At 38.3% G+C, this 18101-nt stretch overlaps 1 protein-coding gene and 1 non-coding gene across 10 annotated transcripts in view; one reads left to right on the top strand and one right to left on the bottom strand.

Moving 5' to 3' along the window:
- The window catches only part of EFCAB6 (EF-hand calcium binding domain 6), a 333133-nt gene that overhangs the window by 302074 nt on the left and 12958 nt on the right, over positions 1–18101 (bottom strand). For 8 of the 9 annotated variants that reach the window (XM_037845944.1, XM_037845943.1, XM_037845941.1 and 5 more), the window contains one exon: positions 6188–6336. The exons of the other annotated variant lie outside the window; for it this stretch is intronic. In XM_037845944.1, coding sequence (XP_037701872.1) covers positions 6188–6336 — 149 coding nt within the window. The remainder of the gene's footprint in view (positions 1–6187; positions 6337–18101) is intronic. 9 annotated transcript variants of the gene reach the window in all.
- On the top strand, positions 7535–7637 carry LOC119543577. The gene has a single exon (XR_005218643.1). It is a non-coding gene; the product is annotated as a U6 spliceosomal RNA (small nuclear RNA).

The raw sequence follows: 18101 nt of genomic DNA, 5'->3' as shown, positions 1-18101 counted from the left end.
GAAAGCCAAAATTCTAATAGCCGCATGTGGACTGGTGTGATGGGTTAGAATCCTCAGGAGTTCCCGTCACAGAGCAAATCTGCTCCCATCCTCTTGGGCCTTCACTAAGGGCACACAAGTAGTACATCAAAGGCTGGGGGCATGGCAGGAGAACGGCACAATATGCTCCAAGGCACAGGGGATCTTAGGCAAGTGCAAGGCTGCCACTCACCAAAGGCTGGGTACAGGGCAGAAGAGTCAAGGATCCCTCTGAAGCATACGGGGCTTTCACGAAGTAAACTTCAGTGGCCCAGAGCAGGTTGTAGGCAGGGCAGCAGGGTGGAGAGAGATCTCCTGAGGTGCAGAAAGCTAGGGACACCACTGGAAACAAAGAGAATGCCCCAGAAACCACTCTCCAAATGGGAGGTGGGCTGTAGAGCAAAGGGAGATTTCCCACAGTATACCAACCTGGCAGCTGAACTATAAAACATGAAGATATCTCTGGAGCCTGAACAATGCTCAGAACTCAAATCTGTTGAAGGAAAACATGTAGTGGCAACCTAAAGCAACAAAGCCCAGACACAGCTTAACTTATGGACTAAATTGAGTCAATCCACCTCACTAGCAGCCTGAAAGAAGAGGCATTTCCTTTTCAAGTGGTAAATACTATTTGCTTCATTCTCTATTGTTTTTGTCTGGCATGAAAGTTTTCTAAAAATTGCAATGATAAGTAAAGAAGAAAAGTGAACTGTAATCAAGAGCAAAAATAGTTATCAGGGAGCAGCTGTAGAAATGATCCAGGTATTTAAACTAAGAATGATAATATGCTTAACATATGGGGAATTTCAGCAGAAAAATGGAAACTTTTTAAAAAGTACATGGAAAGCTAGATGCTAAAAATACAATATCAGAAGTGAAGAACTCATTTGATTTGCTTAATAGCAGGCTGTTGGTGGCAGAAGAAAGGGCTAATAAATACGAGGATGTGTCAACACAAATTATTCATCCTGAAATACAAAGAGAAAAACATTTAAGAAGTTAACAGGGTGTTTAATATCTGTGGCACAAAATCAAATGGTCCAACTGGACCATTTGTAACTGGAGTCCCAGAGAAGAAAGAGAATGAGGCAGAATAAATATATAAAATAATAATGACAAGGAATTGGGCAATGTTGTCGAAAGGCAGCAACCAAAGATCCAAGAAGCTCACAGAACTTAAGCAGGATAAATACAAAGAAAACGACAAGTAGGAAAAATATAGTCAAACTTCTGAAAACAAGCAGGCAAACAAAGAACCTTTTAGCATCTATTAAAGGTTGGGGGGAAAAGTATAAAGCTAGAATTCTATACCCAAAAAACTACCCTTCAAGAATGAAGAATGAAGATTTTTAAAAAGATATTTTTAGACTAACCAAAGTTGAGAGACTCTCCTGCCAGCAGAAATACTACAAGAAATGCTGGAGAAATTATACCAAATGGAAGCCACAATCATAAGGAAGGAATAAAGAATCCTAATATAGAACATACGTGGAGAAATACGGAAGAGCTTTTTCTATGATCTTTATTTTATGCATAAATATTTTAAAATTTATTTAAGATTATTTAAAAATATATAAAAAATAAAAATAAAATATTATTAAGACTTCCACATCCAACCAGTGTGGAGTAACAGGGATGGGATCTGCCTATCAGCCTGAAAGAACTAAAAAGCCAGATAAAATATCTGAAAAAAAAAATGGTCTTCAAACATTGGACAACAGGCAGCACAGGAGAGTAATCCCCGAGATAAAAGAAACAAGGTGAACCCTACAACTGTCCCAGCATATTGCCTGGAGAGAGTATCCCAAGGGAAACAGAGTCCAGGAATCACGTGAGCAGAGTAGACAGAGTTTGAAACCCATGGAGGCCAAGACAGCCATAATTCGCAAGGCAGAATACTGCAGAAGAGACAGCTGCAAAGACAGAGAGAGCTCCAGAGGTCTTCAGGGGGTTCAACCTGGGACTTTAGAAGACTATGAGCCTCATGGGTGGTCTGGAATTTTAGAGTATGTGGCAAGGGAGCCCTTAAAGGGTTCTGAGAAGAGAGAGACACAGGCAGATTTATGACTTGGAAAGATCACTCTGGAAAAAGATAGTGGCGAGGCAAGCTTGGAAAACAGTGGTCAATCCAATACTTGGAATTAGGATGACACCATCAGTCTTTAAGGGGGAGGATTTCAAAGGCAGAGGACAAGGCTTTTCTCAATGCCAAGGATTTTATGTCAAGGATCTCTTCAAGTATCGAATAATGGGAACTAGGGGATGAATATTCAAGGGGAAGGTTTCAAGACAATAGTCTTCATCTCAAAGAAACCCTAAAACAAACACTCAACTTGAAGTGAAATCTCTATAAAGTTCTCTCTGATTTGCTCTCCTCTCCATGTTTCCAAGCTTCTGTAATGAATTCATCATTTCGAAGAGAGAAAAATTGGTTTAGACCATAGGTGGAAAGAAAGTAGAACATAAAAGCAGAATGTAGAGAGTATGCACAAGGAATACAAGAGCTAACCACTGCTAAGTGTTCCAAAAATATCCAGAGAAAGGGAAAGACTTTAAGGCAAGTCCTGAGACAGAATTAAGAACCAGGTGGAAGTGAAATTGCTATAAAATTTCTTCTCATAGTACCTTTTATTCCCATGTGTTTCCAAATCTCTTTATTGTGATATAAGTGCTTCAGAAGTGAGGAAATTCAGATTAAGTTCCCCTCGAATTTAGATAAAATAAAATGGAATGGGAATATAATGTAGCATGAGGCACAAGGAGGTAGAATAGTTAACTATTACTAATTTTTCCATAACTATCTGGTAATCCTATTTGGTTTTTAGAGTCATATCTATTTTCTCTCTTCTTAATCCTCTACTTCCTTTCCTCCTCCATTTTTGTTGTTTTCATCACTGCTTTATCTTCAACACCTAGGACAAAGCCTGGTACATTGCAAGTCTCTACACCTATTGGTTAAATGAATTGGCTAAATATTTAAATGTAGAATTAAAACAGTGGAGGAGGAAGAAAGCTAAAAAGAGAGAAGGAGAAGACCACAAAGTCAGAAATCGCAAAGGCAAACACTGATGCATTTGCCTAAACGAAAATTTAAAAATCAAATTTTGCTCATCGCCGGAACCCTTAACAGTGAAAAAATTAGAAATAATCTAAATGTCCCTAAGTGGAGAAATAGTTGAACAAATTATTATACATCAATCCTGCAGAATACCAAGGAGCCGTTAAAAAGAATGTGGTATGTTTACATTTACTAATATGGAAAACACTGCAATATAATATCAAGTGAAAAAGCATGTTGTACTTTTCACGTGTATACATACACGCATATGTGGTATGATTCCATTTGTGTGTAAAAACATATGCATCTGTGTGCTTGTACATAACAAAATGCTAAAATGGGACTTCTGTGAGTTTTAGCTAAGGTACTTACCTGAAAGAAAAACTCTAATTGCCAGGTACCCTGTATTCCAAAATAAGCCCACACAGAGAAAGTCCTGCCTTGGACCCCAATAGGGAAGATCCGTGGGACAGCCCGGGGCCCAGGAGATGAGGGTTTCCGTCATGGGCTGCCAGGGCAGGTGCGATCAGAGACACCTAGTAACAGGCTCTACACACCCTTCAGAAGTGCCCAGCAAGAGAAAGAGCCACATGTGAATGTGCAACAGTCCCCGAGAGTGCCCGGCCCAGGCCACACAATACCGTCAACTGAAAACTTCGCAGGCTGGTCTCCTCTTCCCTCCTCACCCTCCCACCCCTGCCAAGTCTAATGAGGTCGGGGAGGGGATAGGAAGGAGGAGGAACAACACAAGGCAGGGACATAGAAAGTCACCAACAGACCTTCCTTGTCTCGTGGCAGGATTTTAGAACAAGCAAGGCCACGACTGAGGGCACGAAGAACCTTAAATTTGAATGAAGCTCTGAGTTTCAATTATTATATGGATTGTACTGGAATCAGTCATTCAAATGGATGCACCACTTAGATTAATGAAATGTTGTTGTTGTGACTAGAAGGTCCTAGAACATATGTTACTATCTTGAGTGACAGAAAAGCTAAGGGGAGCTTCCAGAGACAGGCAAGAAGAAACCCTCTTGGAGGGTGTAAGGAGACAGGGTGGGAGGAGAAAGAAAGTTATGCCCTGTGAATTGTGCTTATTTAATATACAAGTTATATTAAGTACATATCTCCATTTATATGCACATACATGAAAGGGAGACCAGCCAAACTGTTAACAGTGGCCACCTCTAGAGAGGAAAGTAGACTACAGAGCATATCTATACATATTATTTTTTAATTAAAAAAAGAGAAAACCACTTTGGTGCATTAAAAAATGCTATCAATAAAGATAAAAGTCAAATGATAACTGGAGAAAAATACCTGAGGCACATAAGACATGTAATGTATTAATATCTTTAATACCAAAAAAAGGAAAGAGAGCTCACCCAAATCACTGAAAAAGACCAATCCACATTAGGAAAATGAACAAAGGGTATGAACAGGCAATTCACAAAAGAAAAAAGGCCTAAGTCTGATAAACTTAAGAATAAAAGTTAAGCTTATTATTAAAGAAATTCAAATTAAAATCACAATGAAATATATTACTTTTGCTTACCAGATGAGTGAGGTTTAGAAAGATAATATTGTTTCAGGATACTTAGAAATGAGCACTTTTAGCATCACAGTGTACTGGTACAAGCTTTCTGAAGGGTTTGATGTCCTCATCAAGTACTGTGAGAGCTTGGATGCCCTTTAACCCAGGAATCCCACTTCCATTCAGTCTTCTCTGAACCATCAGAAAGTTAAATCAACTAAGATACGTCCAATTATATTGCCAATGTAGAGCTAGCGAACCAGAATAGCTCTATCGTTGATGATGTGTTTTTGTGTCAGAAATGCTAGCCAACCCTTATTCCTTAGAAACAGAGCCCCTGAGTTTTGGGTAGACACATGGTTATCCAGAATAAAGTCTCTATTTCCCAGGCTCCCTTGAAGCTGTGTGTGACCAAGAGATTAAATTCTGGCAAATTGTACATAAGCACAAGTGTCGGTGTGACTTCTGACAAGAATGCCCTTCCCCCGCTTACAAGGCAAAATCCGTTTTCCTTCTATCACGTCCCCTCTGAAGCCTTCTGATTTCTCAGGCCGTGCCCTCACGGGGCTTCGGGCATGCTTCTGCTCCCGCATTCCTCTCGCCCTACTGGAACTCCTTATCTCCCTTCCTAGACTCTGAGCTCCTGCCAGCTAGGCATTCTATCTGATCCATCTCTTTATCCTTGGCACCTACTACAGTGCATGGCACACATGAGGGTCTAGAAAATGTTTGTGAATGAAGGAACGGACAAAAAGACATACTTTGGGGGAATTATACTCTCAAATTTTATTGTTTTTAAAACTGAGTGAGCAACCAGCAGTCCCCAAGCGTCCATCGACAGATGAATAGAGAAACAGAATGTGCTCTATGCTCAGACCCAGTGGAAGGTTATTCAGCTGTAAAAAGGAATGACATTCTGATACCAGCTACAACATGGCTGAAATGAGAAAACATTATGTTGAGTCGAGTAAGCCTGACACAAAAGACCACAAATTGTATGATTCCACTCATATGAAATATCTAGAATAAGCAAATTCACAGAGACAGAAAACAGATTAGAGGTTACCAGGGGCCAGAGGGAGGGAAGAATGGAGAGTTACTGCTAAACAGGTTCAAAGTTTCTGTTTGGGGTGATGAAAAAGTTTTGGTAATGGTTGGTGGTGAGGGTAGCACAACATTGTGCATGTAATTTATATTACTGAATTGTATACTTAAAAATGGTCAAAATGGGAAATTTTGTGTTATACATATGTTACCACAACAAAATTTCTTTTTAAAACTGAGTGAAGCAGTATAATATATAACATACTAGTTAAACCTATGGATTCTGGAATCAGATACCTGGGTTCAAATTCTGGCCCTACCACTTAGAAATTAAGTTACTTTTGGGCAAGTTGCGTAACCAACTTGTGCCTCAGTTTCCCCATATAGAAAATAAAGATGCTAATAGAACCTACTTCACAGAGTTACTATGAGAATTACAAGACAAAAGACACCTTCAAACATAGCCTGGCACATAATAAGCATGCACAAGTGTTATCTACCAATTTTAGTATTATTATTTACTCACGAATACTCACTTGAAGAAGAAGGTCTGAACATATTTTGGAAACCATTCCATGAATACACTCTGCAAGGTGAAGAGTGGGGTCTTAAATATGTGAATTTTCGTGCACGAGGATGCCAAGTATGCCAATCTGGTATAATCGCCATTTTGCACATTAAATCTCTGAGAGATAAAAGGAAACAGACTGCATTATCTTAAAGCACACCTTACAAATATGGCTAACTTTCTATCTATTCCTTTTCTAAAAAGACAGCTGGAGATTGTAAAAATGCTGCTAATCATGACCCACTTGCCATATTTCAGAGACTATCCTTAAGGTGAACACCAAATCATGACTTTGGACTCCTTATTTTTAGCTGATACAATAAACTTCAATTATGGGAAAATAAAGAGGCTTTTGGATAGGAAAATCCATCTACATCTTGACTATCCCAAACTCATTCCTTTGGTAAGAAGTGTAGGATAGAAAGTTTGGATATTGCAGTGTCACCACCAACTGAGACTTCTGCAGCACCTCACTGTAAATCCAACATGTGGTCAGAAACAGAGCTGGGGATGACATCGGCAAATGATGGAGTACGTATCTCTGAGAATCCTCTCCTCCATAAAAGCAACAAAAACACTGGCAAAAAGAAATGTTAGAAGCAACTTTTTCAGAACTCTGGAAATTAGCCAAAGGCTTTCAGCACTCTGGGGAACATTTATTTAAGAAAATGACTGAATCTTCGTTAGAACAGCAAATTTGTGGCATTTTAACTTGCCCTGTTCCCATTCCCCATGGACAACTCTGCAGTAGTCTTAAAAACAAAAGCCTACAATCACAGTGAAGGGATCACGGCCCATTCAAAGCCCCATTCTCAGAAAACTGTCATCATCTGATCTGTCTGGTAGTTCCCTGGAAGACCCCACCCACCAGGCTGTCTTTGAGTGATTCAAAGCTAACTCAGGGAGTACAGCCAGTTGTGGCAGTATCTGTTAAAACAAACAAACAAACAAACAAACAAAAGGCAACTGTTTAATACTGCAACCGTCAGAAGCAGTGAATAATAGCTGGGACAAAAAAATAAGCTAATGAATAAGGTTACAAGAAAAATCTGGGGAATGAGATGCCCACAGCGGCTTTGAAAAGCTCCACATGTTCCTGGAAATCTACAAAGCCACTCAATATGCATAGGGCTGTGGCTGGCCCAAGACTATATGTAAGCTCAGGAAAGACTAGAGAAGGCCTAAGCCCTCATCTCTGGCTAAAAATGATGCTCTGTTCAAGCAAGAAGAGAAGGCTAAGGCACAGCAGTAAACTCCTCAATTAAAAAAGATGTCAAATCTATAACCTAACCTTCCTTAAAAACTAGAAAACTGGTCGCTTCAGCAGCACATATACTAAAATTGGAATGATACAGAGAAGGTTAGCATGGCCCCTGTGCAAGGATGACATGCAAATTTGTGAAGTGTTCCATATTTTTATAAAGGGCATATATGAAAAACCCACAGCCAGCATGGTACTCAACAGTAAGAGACTGAAAGCCTTCTCCCCTAAGATGGGGAAAGAGACAAGGATGCCCACTGTCAATGCTATTGTTCAACATTGTGCTAGAAGTTCTAGCCAGGGCAATCCAGCAAGACAAAGAAATGAAAGGCATCCAAATTGGAAAGGAAAAAGTAATACTGTCATTATTTGCAGATGATATGATCTTAAACTTGGAAAATCCTGAGAAATCGATGACATAGCTACTTGAGCTAATAAACAAATTCAGCAAAGTGGTGGGATACAAGATTAATGTGCAAAAGTCAGTAATGTTCCAATACAGTAAAAATGACCTAACAGAAGAAATGCTCAGGAAAAAAAAAGTCCATTCCCAACAGCAACTAAAAAAAATCAAGTACCTAGTAATAAACTTAACCAAGGACACAAAAGACCTCTATGCAGAAAACTACATAACTTAACTAAAAGAAATCATCAGAGACCTAAGGAGGTAGAAAAATATTCCATGTTCATGGATAGGAAGGCTAAATGTCATTAAGATGTCAATTCTACCAAAACTCATCTACAGATACAATGCAATTCCAATCAAAATTTCAACAACATACTTTGCAGATGTGGAAAAGCTAGTTATAAAATTTATTTGGAAGGGAAAGGGGCCTTGAATTGCTAAAAACATTCTAAAAAAGAAGAACAAAGGGGGAGGACTTACACTTCCTGACTTTGAAGGCTACTATAAAGCCAGAGTAGTCAAAATAGCATGGTCCTGGCACAAAGATAGACATACTGATCAGTGGAATTGAATCAAGAGTTTGGAAATAGACTCCCAGTTCTATGGTCGACTGATTTTTGATAAGGCCCCTAAATCCAGTGAACTGGGACAGAACAGTCTCTTCAACAAATGGGGATGGGAGAACTGGATATCCATATCCAAAAGAATGAAAGAGGTATCTACCTCAAAATCCTATACAAAAATTAACTTTAAGTGGATCAAGAGCTCAATATAAGAGACAGTACCATAAAACTCCTAGTAGATAATATAGGGATACATCTTCAAGATTTAGTATTATCAGGTAGCTTCTTAGACATTACACCCAAAGCACAAGCAACAAAAGAAAAAAAAAATAGATAAATGGGAACTCCTCAAAATCAAAAGCTTCTGTACCTTAAAAAACTCTGTCAAAAAGGTGAAGAGGCAGCTAACGTTCTTCACCTTTGCCCTCTGCCTCACCAGGTCAGTGAAAAAATAAGAGATTTCAAATAGAGTTGAGAGGCTATCCTAGAGGTTACTCTTATGCAAACTCCAGCTAGATATCCCAAATGGCCACAGTATGCCAAGCCCTAACCAACAGCAGTCTTGAAATTCCTAGGTCCCTATCTAAGACTCTATAAAAGTTTCTTTCACTAAGTTTATCTCTCAGAAACAAATCCACCAGAATGTTCCTATGCCAGACAAGTCCTAAAACCCAGAGGCAACAGTCTTTTTAAGAACAATAACCAGATGCAGCTCCCTTCCCCGTAATGTTGACACCCCTTTTCAATATGAACAAGTTAGGGTGGTCATTGCCTAGACACCCCTGAAGATTGAGAAAGTGATTAAACAAGAGAAAGGGGGTAGCAATAGACAAGATAGGATTTAACAAAGGATTACAAATACTCAATCTATATATGAATATTTTTTAGATGCTAGGGTATTAGAATAGCTGGAAAGAAATAACTCAAATGGTGGAAATGTAACCCATAACATTCTTTGAAATTTGCTCTATAGCTTCTTGTTAAATTGTACTTTGAATGTTGTCACCCTTCTGCATATACCCTTTATTGCCTAACAAGGAAAGAACTGAAATTGTGGAACCGTAACCCATAACATTCTTTTAAATTACCTATATAACTACTTGATAAATTGTACTTTGATAGTTTTAACCTTTTTGTATATGTGTTATATTTCACAATAAAGAAATAAACTGAAATTGACTGTAAACTGTAACATTCTTTGAAATTTGCTAACTACTTGCTAAATCATACTATGAAAGTTGTCACTGCTTTATATATATGTTAAATTTCACAATAAAAATGTATTTAAAAAAAAAAAAACTAGGAAAATAAGAGCAAACTAAATCCAAAGCAAGCAGAAGAAAGGAAATAAGAAAACTTAGAGAAGAAATCAATGAAATAGAGAATATAAACACAATAAGGAAAGTTGACAAAATGAAAGCTGGTTATTTGAAAAACTGGTTCTTAATTCTGACCAAGAAAACAAGAGACAACACTCAAATGACTAAAAACAAACAAACAAAAAACAAAACAAACAAACAAAACAAAAAACAAAAAACCAGGAGTGGAAGGGGGAACATTACTACTGACCTCAGAAATAAAAGGATTATTAGGGAATACTGTGAGCAATTGTTTGACAACAAATTTAGGTAACCCAAATTAAATGGACAGATACCTAGAAAGACACATACTATCAAAACTGACTTGAGACTTCCGGCGGCGCGAGGGGCGCCGGGAGCGCGAGGTTGGCGGCGCGACGGCTCGAAAATTCTGAGCTGCAACCCAAGGAAGTGAAACGTTTGTACAAAGGAAGACAGTCACTCTCTTAAGAATCATTTTTCTGTTCACCATGAAGTTAGGAAAAACTAAAGGGGGTTTTTCTCGAAGCTCAAGCAAAAGAAAAGCCTATGAGAACCAGCGTAAAACAGCACGTCAGCGGCAGAAATGGGGAATGGTTGCTCGATTTGAGTCAAGCTTGAGTAGGCTGAGAAGAAGCTTGGATGAGAAACCTTACAAATGTACTGAGTGTGAAAAGAGTTTCAGTCAGAGTTCAACTCTTTTTCAACACCAGAAAATCCATACTGGAAAGAAATCCCACAGATGTGCTGATTGTGGGAAAAGTTTCTTTCAGAGTTCTAATCTCATTCAGCATCGACGGATCCATACTGGGGAAAAGCCCTATAAGTGTGATGAGTGTGGTGAAAGGTTTAAACAGAGCTCAAATCTCATTCAGCATCAGCGAATTCATACCGGAGAAAAGCCCTATCAGTGTGATGAGTGTGGCCGATGTTTCAGCCAGAGCTCCCACCTCATTCAACACCAGAGAACCCACACCGGGGAGAAGCCCTATCAGTGCAGCGAGTGCGGCAAGTGCTTCAGCCAGAGCTCTCATCTCAGGCAGCACACGAAGGTGCACAAGGAAGAGAAGCCTCGGAAGACCCGGCGCAAAAACAGCAGGGCAAAAGCTCACCTAGTATCGTCTTGGAAAGCTGGTACAGGAAGGAAGTCTGTGGCTGGTCTCTGCTAAGTAAAGGGCACTACTTCAGCCCTCTTTAAAAAAATTTTTTTTTTAAGGCTAATCGTTTAGTACTAGAGATGCTTTATAGTTGAACACTTTTATTGCATTTTCTTTTTCTAATATTGGAGACATTGGGAGTTCAATGACTTCATTGGGCTGAAAGAAACAACATTAGTTCATCTGTACTCTTTTTTTTTTTTTTTAAAGTGACATGGAGCACAGAGAACTGAAAATGTGTTTTGAGAGAATGCAAGATCCCTTGACCTCATTTGAAATTGCTTCCTGCCTCACTTTGACAAATACCATCATGTTTTGATGACATGTATATGAAAGTGCAGGAATGTGCCAATGATTCCTTAATTTTAGGACTTTTAATGGAGGAGTAATTAAATAAAAGGGAGAGGAGATTAATTCCATTTGTTTTGGAGTTCTGCAGCTGAGGATGAGAATCGTTAGATTGTAAAGTTTTGTAGTGTAGTAATCAATGGTTTGTAAGTATGAGTTGGAAATTCATCTTCTTAAAAATGTATTCAAGATCATAGATTTTTAATCAACAAGGCCAATTGCTCTACCTTAGCTTTCCTTGTTTCTTCCCTTCTGCTTTTAGACAATTATTAATTACAGGAGTAGCATTTCCCTGTTTTTACTGAATTCTTTGTAAGAAATACTGTAGAAGCCAAAGTGAGAGCTACATTAGACCCCAAGTCTCCTGTTCCTCTTAACCCTGCTCTTTGTGAAGGTGTTACTGCTCTCCCTTGTTTTCCAGAAGCTGGGATGGATTGATCTTGAGCCGTGCCCATGCCCTTGACCTCTTTTGGTATTATCTTGTTCTCTGGCAAACTGAGCCAACCTTTTCGATTTACACGGATAAATAATTACACTGTATTTTACTAGCACAATTGCAGCTTGCTTCTTGCTAACTAAAAGTCTACAATTTAAACATTTCCCTGCCTTTCCCTTTGAAAGCTTTAGATAACCCTGTTTATCTTAAACAAATGTTTGCTGTCAGCAAAAATCATTTAATTCAAGTGTCGATGCATTGTAGCTCCTTTGAAATCTTAGTTAACTTCTTTGGAATTACAGGAATTAAGTCTAGCAAACCCATTTCTTCCATCAGAACAGTGCAAGGTTTTAGACATTCTGATCAGCTGGCAGCTCAGGTTTTAATTTCTATTGAATATGAAAGTTCTGATTTTTTTTGTATCTTTTATAATCAGATTGGTTCCTGTCGTATTAATGACAATTATCCCTAAAAATAAAAAAAATTAAATATTTTGCATAATTAAAAAAAAAAAAAAAAAAAACTGACTTGAAAAGAAATAGAAATTCTGAATAGACCTGTAACAAGAGTTTGAATTAGTAATCAGGAAAACTTCCTGCAAGAAAATCCCAGGACCAGATAGGTTCACTGGTGAATTTAAAGAATAATCATCAAAACCAATCCTTCACAAAATCTTCCAAAAACAGAAGAGGAGGGAACTTCCCAACTCATTCTGTCAGGCCATTATTACTCTGATACCAAAACCAACAAACTCTTCACAAGAAATCTACAGACCAACATTCCTTATGAATGTACACACAAAATCCTCAACAAAAAATAGCAAAATGAATCCAGCAACATACAAAAATAATTATGCACTATAGCCAAGCGGTATTTATCCTAGGAATGCAAAATTATTTCAACATACAAAAATCAATCGATGTAATACACCACATTAACAGAAGCAAGGACAAAAAGTACATGATAATCTCACTATAAACGGAAAAGGGATTTGATAAAATTAAACATCCTTTCACAACAAAAAAATTCATCAGACAAGGAATAGAGAGGAAAGGGCACTTCCTTGACCTAATAAAGGGTACCAGTGAAAAACCCACAGCTAACATCAAACATAATGGTGAAAAGCCCACAGCTTTTACCAAAAGACCATTGATAAGACAAGGATGTCCACTCCAACCACTTCTATTCAACATTGTACTGGAAAGTCTAGACAGGGCAATTAAATGAGAAAATAGAATCAAAACCATCCAGGATTGGAAAGAAAGAGGTAAAACTATCTCTATTTTTAGATTACATGATCTTGTATATAGAAAATCCTAGAGATTACACACACATATACACACAAACACACACACACACACTAACTATTGTATTTCTATATATCAGCAATGAACAATATTAAAATAAAATTAAGAAAAATTATGCTTACAATAGCATCAAAAAGAGTAAAATACTTAGGAAAAAATTTAACAAAGGAAGTACAAAACTTAAACATTGAAAAGTACAAAACATCCTTGAAAGCAATTAAAGGAGTGAATAAATGATGGCATCCCATGTTCATGGATTAGATGACTTAATATTGTTAAAATGGCAATACTCCTCAAATTCAACACAATCTCTATCAAAATCCCAGCTGCCATTTTCTTCAGAAATTGACAAGTTCATCCTATATAGGGACCCAGAGTATCCAAAACCATCTTAAAATAGAAGAACAAAGTTGGAGGACTTTCTCCTGATTTCTAAACATACAAGACAATGGTAATAAAGACAGTGTGGTAATGGCATAAGGATAGACACATGGATGGGTGGAATAGATTGAGAGTCCAGAATTGATTTTTGACAAGGGTGCCAAGACTATTCAATAGAGGAATAAGAGCCTTTTCAACAAAGGGTGTGGGAACAACTGACATCCACATGGAAAAGAATAAAACTATCTGTACCTTTCACCATATACAAAAATGAACTCAAAATGGATCAACTACCTAAACATAAGAGCTAAAATCATACAACTCTTAAAAGTAAACATAGGGGAGATGGAAGAAGATGGTGGCATAGACAGGAGTGGAAGCTAGTTAGTCCTCCTGGAAAAACTAATAAACAACCAGGAACAACCAGTAAATTATCTGGAATAACCGCTGGGGAACAAACGTGACTGTCCACACATTACACACCAGACTGGACTGGGAGGAATGCCTGAGATTGCAGCATAAAATTTGTAAGTAAAAACTGTGGACCCAAGCCAGGATCCCCTCCCCCCACAGCCGGAACTGCAAAACCTCACTGTGATAGAGAGCAGCAGTCTCTGAACAAGTGAATATACCTCAGCCCAGCTCCAACCGTGGTTTTAATTACCAAACATTGACTGCTCAATACAAGCTACAAATCCCCACCAAGCAAACAGAGGCTTTTGGTGACGAATGACCTTGAAGAGCCAGAGGACCTCTCTGGGAGGGAGGGGGAGCCCAGAGGACTGGGTGCTATCTCTGGCCAATGGGTGAAACTGAGGGTGGCCGTGGACTGACCCTGAAGGGGGGCTTTCTGTCCCCTTTTCAGCTCAGTGGAGAAAGCCTCAGTCATTTTCAGTTCCCAGGGCTCTAATCCAGACAAGGGTGGAGACAGCAGAGTCAGAGAGAATATTCGAATGCAAATGATATCTCCCCAGGGGATGTATCTTCCCTCAGAAGAAAGAGGTGGTGCCAAGCTCTACTACCCACCTTCCATTCAGAACCAGACCTGGGGGAAAACAGCCATGGGCCACACCTCCTTACACCAGTCTGGAGTAACAAGCTGACAGGTACCACCTGCTGGGCAGAAAAGCACAGTGGCTTGAGGCCTCAAAGGGTGTCTCAATCTAAGACACACCTTCAGGGAGACCTGATACTATTGCCTCCTTCTGAAAGCTGAGCCCATTCCGGTCTGGGAAAACCTGGTTGGAGTAACCAAAGAAACCAGATGCCTAGACAACAGAAAACTAAAACCTACACTAAGAAACATGAAGTTATGGCCCAGCTAAAGGAACAAATTTACACTTCAACTGAGATACAAGAATTGAAATAACTAATACTAAATCCATTCAAAAAGTTTAGGGAAGATATGGCAAAAGAGATAAAGCGTATAATGGAAACACTGGGCATACGTAAGGCAGAAGTCAAAAGTTCGAAAAAACAACTGGCAGAATCTATGGAAATGAAAGGCACAACACGAGATGATAGACACAATGGAGACATACAACAGCAGACCTCAAGAGGCAGAAGAAAACACTCAGGAACTGGAAAACAAGACACCTGAAAGCCTACACACAAAAGAACAGAGAGATAAAAAAATGGAAAAATATGAACAAAGTCTCCAGGAATTGAATGACAACATGAAATGCAAGAATGTATGTGTCATGGGTGTCCCACAAGGAGAAGAGAAGGGAAAAGGGGCAGAAGCAATAATGGAGGAAATAATCAATGAAAATTTCCCGTCTCTTATGAAAGACATAAAACCACAGATCCAAAAAGCACAGCATGCCCCAAACAGAATAGATCTGAATAGGCCTATGCCAAGACACTTAATAATCAGATTATCAAACATCAAAGATAAAGAGAGAATCCTGAAAGCAGCAAGAGAAAAGTGATCCATCACATATAAAGGAAGCTTGATAAAAACTATGTGTAGATTTCTTAACAAAAATCATGGAGGCAAGAAGGAAGTGGGGTGATATATTTAAGATACTGAAATAGAAAAACCACCAACCAAGAATCCTATACCAGCAAAACTGTCCTCCAAATATGAGGGAGAGCTTAAAATATTCTCTGACAAACAGACAATGACAGAATTTGTGAACAAGATACCTGCTCTACAGGAAACACTAAAGGGAGTACTACAGACAGGAAAAGACAGGAGTGAGAGATTTGGAACACAATTTTGGGAGATAGTAGCACAGCAATGTAAGTACACTGAACAAAGATGACTGTGAGTATGGTTGAAAGAGGAAGGTTAGGAGCATGTGGGACACAGAAGGAAAGAGGAAAGTTAAAGACTGGGACTGTATAACTCAGTGAAACCTAGGGTGCTCAACGATTGTAATAAAGGTACAAATATGTTTTTACATGAGGGAGAACAAATGAATGTCAACATTGCAAGGTGTGAAAAATAGGGTGCGACTGCGGAAAAAATATAAGCAATGCAAACCAGAAACTATAATTAACAGAAACATTGTATTATGCTTCCTTTAATGTGACAAAGGCAATATCCCAAAGCTAAATGCATAAGGGGGAGGCATAGAGGAGGGGTGTGGGACTCTTGGCATTGGTGATGTCTACTCTTTATTCTACCTTGGTTTAATGCTTTCTTTTCTTGTGTCACTTCCTAGCTCTCAAGTTTTTTTTTTCTCTTTCTTTTGTCTCTCTACCTTCTTTGACTCTTCCTCCTTCTTTGTGGAAGAAATGGAGATGTCCTTATATAGATAGTGGTGATGGTGGTGAATACATGAATATGTGACTATACAGGGAACCATCAATTGTCTACTTAGGACTGAATGTATGGTGTGTGAACAAAATCGTCTTAAAAAAAATGGGTTAATGAAGAAACCTTGAGGGCACTATATTGAGTGAAATAAAATAGACAATTAAGGACAAATATTGCATGGTCTCACTGATATGAACTAATTATAATAAGCAAACTCATAGACATGAAATATACGTTACCAGGATATAGAACGGGGCTAAAGAATGGGGAGCGGTGGCTTATTATGAGCAGAATGTTCAACTAGGGTGAACTTAAACATTTGGAAGTGGACAGAGGTGATGGTAGCACATTGTGAGAATGACAGTGCTGAATGATCTGTGAATGTGGTGGAAAGGGTAAGCTCAGAGTCACATATGTCCCCAGAAGGAAAGCTGGAGGTTAAAAGATGGGAATGTATAAAACAGTGAATCTTGTGGTAGACAATGTCCATAATTAACTGTACAAATAATAGCAATCTCTCTCATGAACTAGAGCAAATATATGACACTATAACTAGAAGTCAATAATAGAGGGGCATATAGGAAAAAATATATACCTATTGCAAACTATATACTACCGTTAGTAGTATTTTAACATTCTTTCATCAACAGTAACAAATGTACTATACCAATACTATGAATCAATAATGGAGGTGGGGTGGTTAGGGGTATAGGAGAATTTGAGTTTCCTTTCTTTGTCTTCATTTCTTTTCTGGAGTAATGAAAATATTCTAAAAATTGAAAAAAAATTAATTGTGGTGATGGATGCACAGCTGTATGATGGTACCATGGGCAACTGACTGTACACTTTGGATCTTTGGATCATTGTATGGTTTGTGAACAATCTCAATTAAAAAAAAGGAAACACAGGGGAAAATCTTCATTATTTTATATTTTGCAATGGATTCCTAGATATGACACCAAAAGCACAAGTAACCAAAGAAAAAAACAGAAAAATTGGACTTCATCAAAATTTAAAACTTTTGTGCTTCAAAGGACACTATCAAGAAAATGAAAATACAACTCACAGAATGGAAGAAAATATTTTCCAATCATATAACTGATAAAGGTCTAGCACATAGAATATTATCAGGAACTCTTACAACTCAATAATAAAAAGACAATCCAATTTTAAAATGGGCAAAGGATTTTAATAGACATTTCTCCAAATAAGTTGCATACAAAAGGCTGGTAAAGCACATGAAAAGATGCTCAATGTCTTTAGTCATTAGGGAAATGCAAACCAAACCACAATAAGATACCACTTTACATTCACTAGGTCGGCTATAATCAAAGAGACAGACAATAACAACTGTTGACAAGGATGTGGAGAAGTTAGAACCCTCCTACATTGCTGGTAGGAATGTAAAATAGTGCACCCTCTTTGGAAAACATTTGATGATTTCGCAAAAGTTAAAAATCGAGTCATCATAGGACTCACAAATTTCACTCCTAGGTATATACCCAAGAGAATTTAAAACCTATGCCCACTCAAAGACTTCTAAGGTATTCACAGCAGCATTATCACAGTAGCCAAAAAGTGGAAATAACCCAAAAGTCCACCAGCTGATGAATGGATAAACAAACTGTAGTCTACACATGCAACGGACTATTATTCATCCAGAAATCATGGTTGATCCATTACTAACTACTGATCCTTGCTACAACGTGGATGAATCTTGAAAACATTATGCTAAGTGAAAGATGCCAGACACAAAGGCCATATATTGTATGATTCCATTTATGTGAAATGTCTGGAATAAGCAAATCTATAGAGACAGAACACAGATTGGTGGTTATAAGAGGCTGTGAGGAGGAGGAAACAGAATTCTTTTTGGCGTGATGAAAGTGTTTTGGAACTAGACAGAGGTGGTGGTTGCACAA

This window comes from Choloepus didactylus, chromosome 8 (assembly GCF_015220235.1).
Source record: "Choloepus didactylus isolate mChoDid1 chromosome 8, mChoDid1.pri, whole genome shotgun sequence".
In the NCBI taxonomy this organism is placed as follows: domain Eukaryota; kingdom Metazoa; phylum Chordata; class Mammalia; order Pilosa; family Megalonychidae; genus Choloepus; species Choloepus didactylus.
The sequence above is the reverse complement of the archived record's forward strand: the minus strand, read 5'-3'. Positions and strand labels throughout refer to the sequence as shown.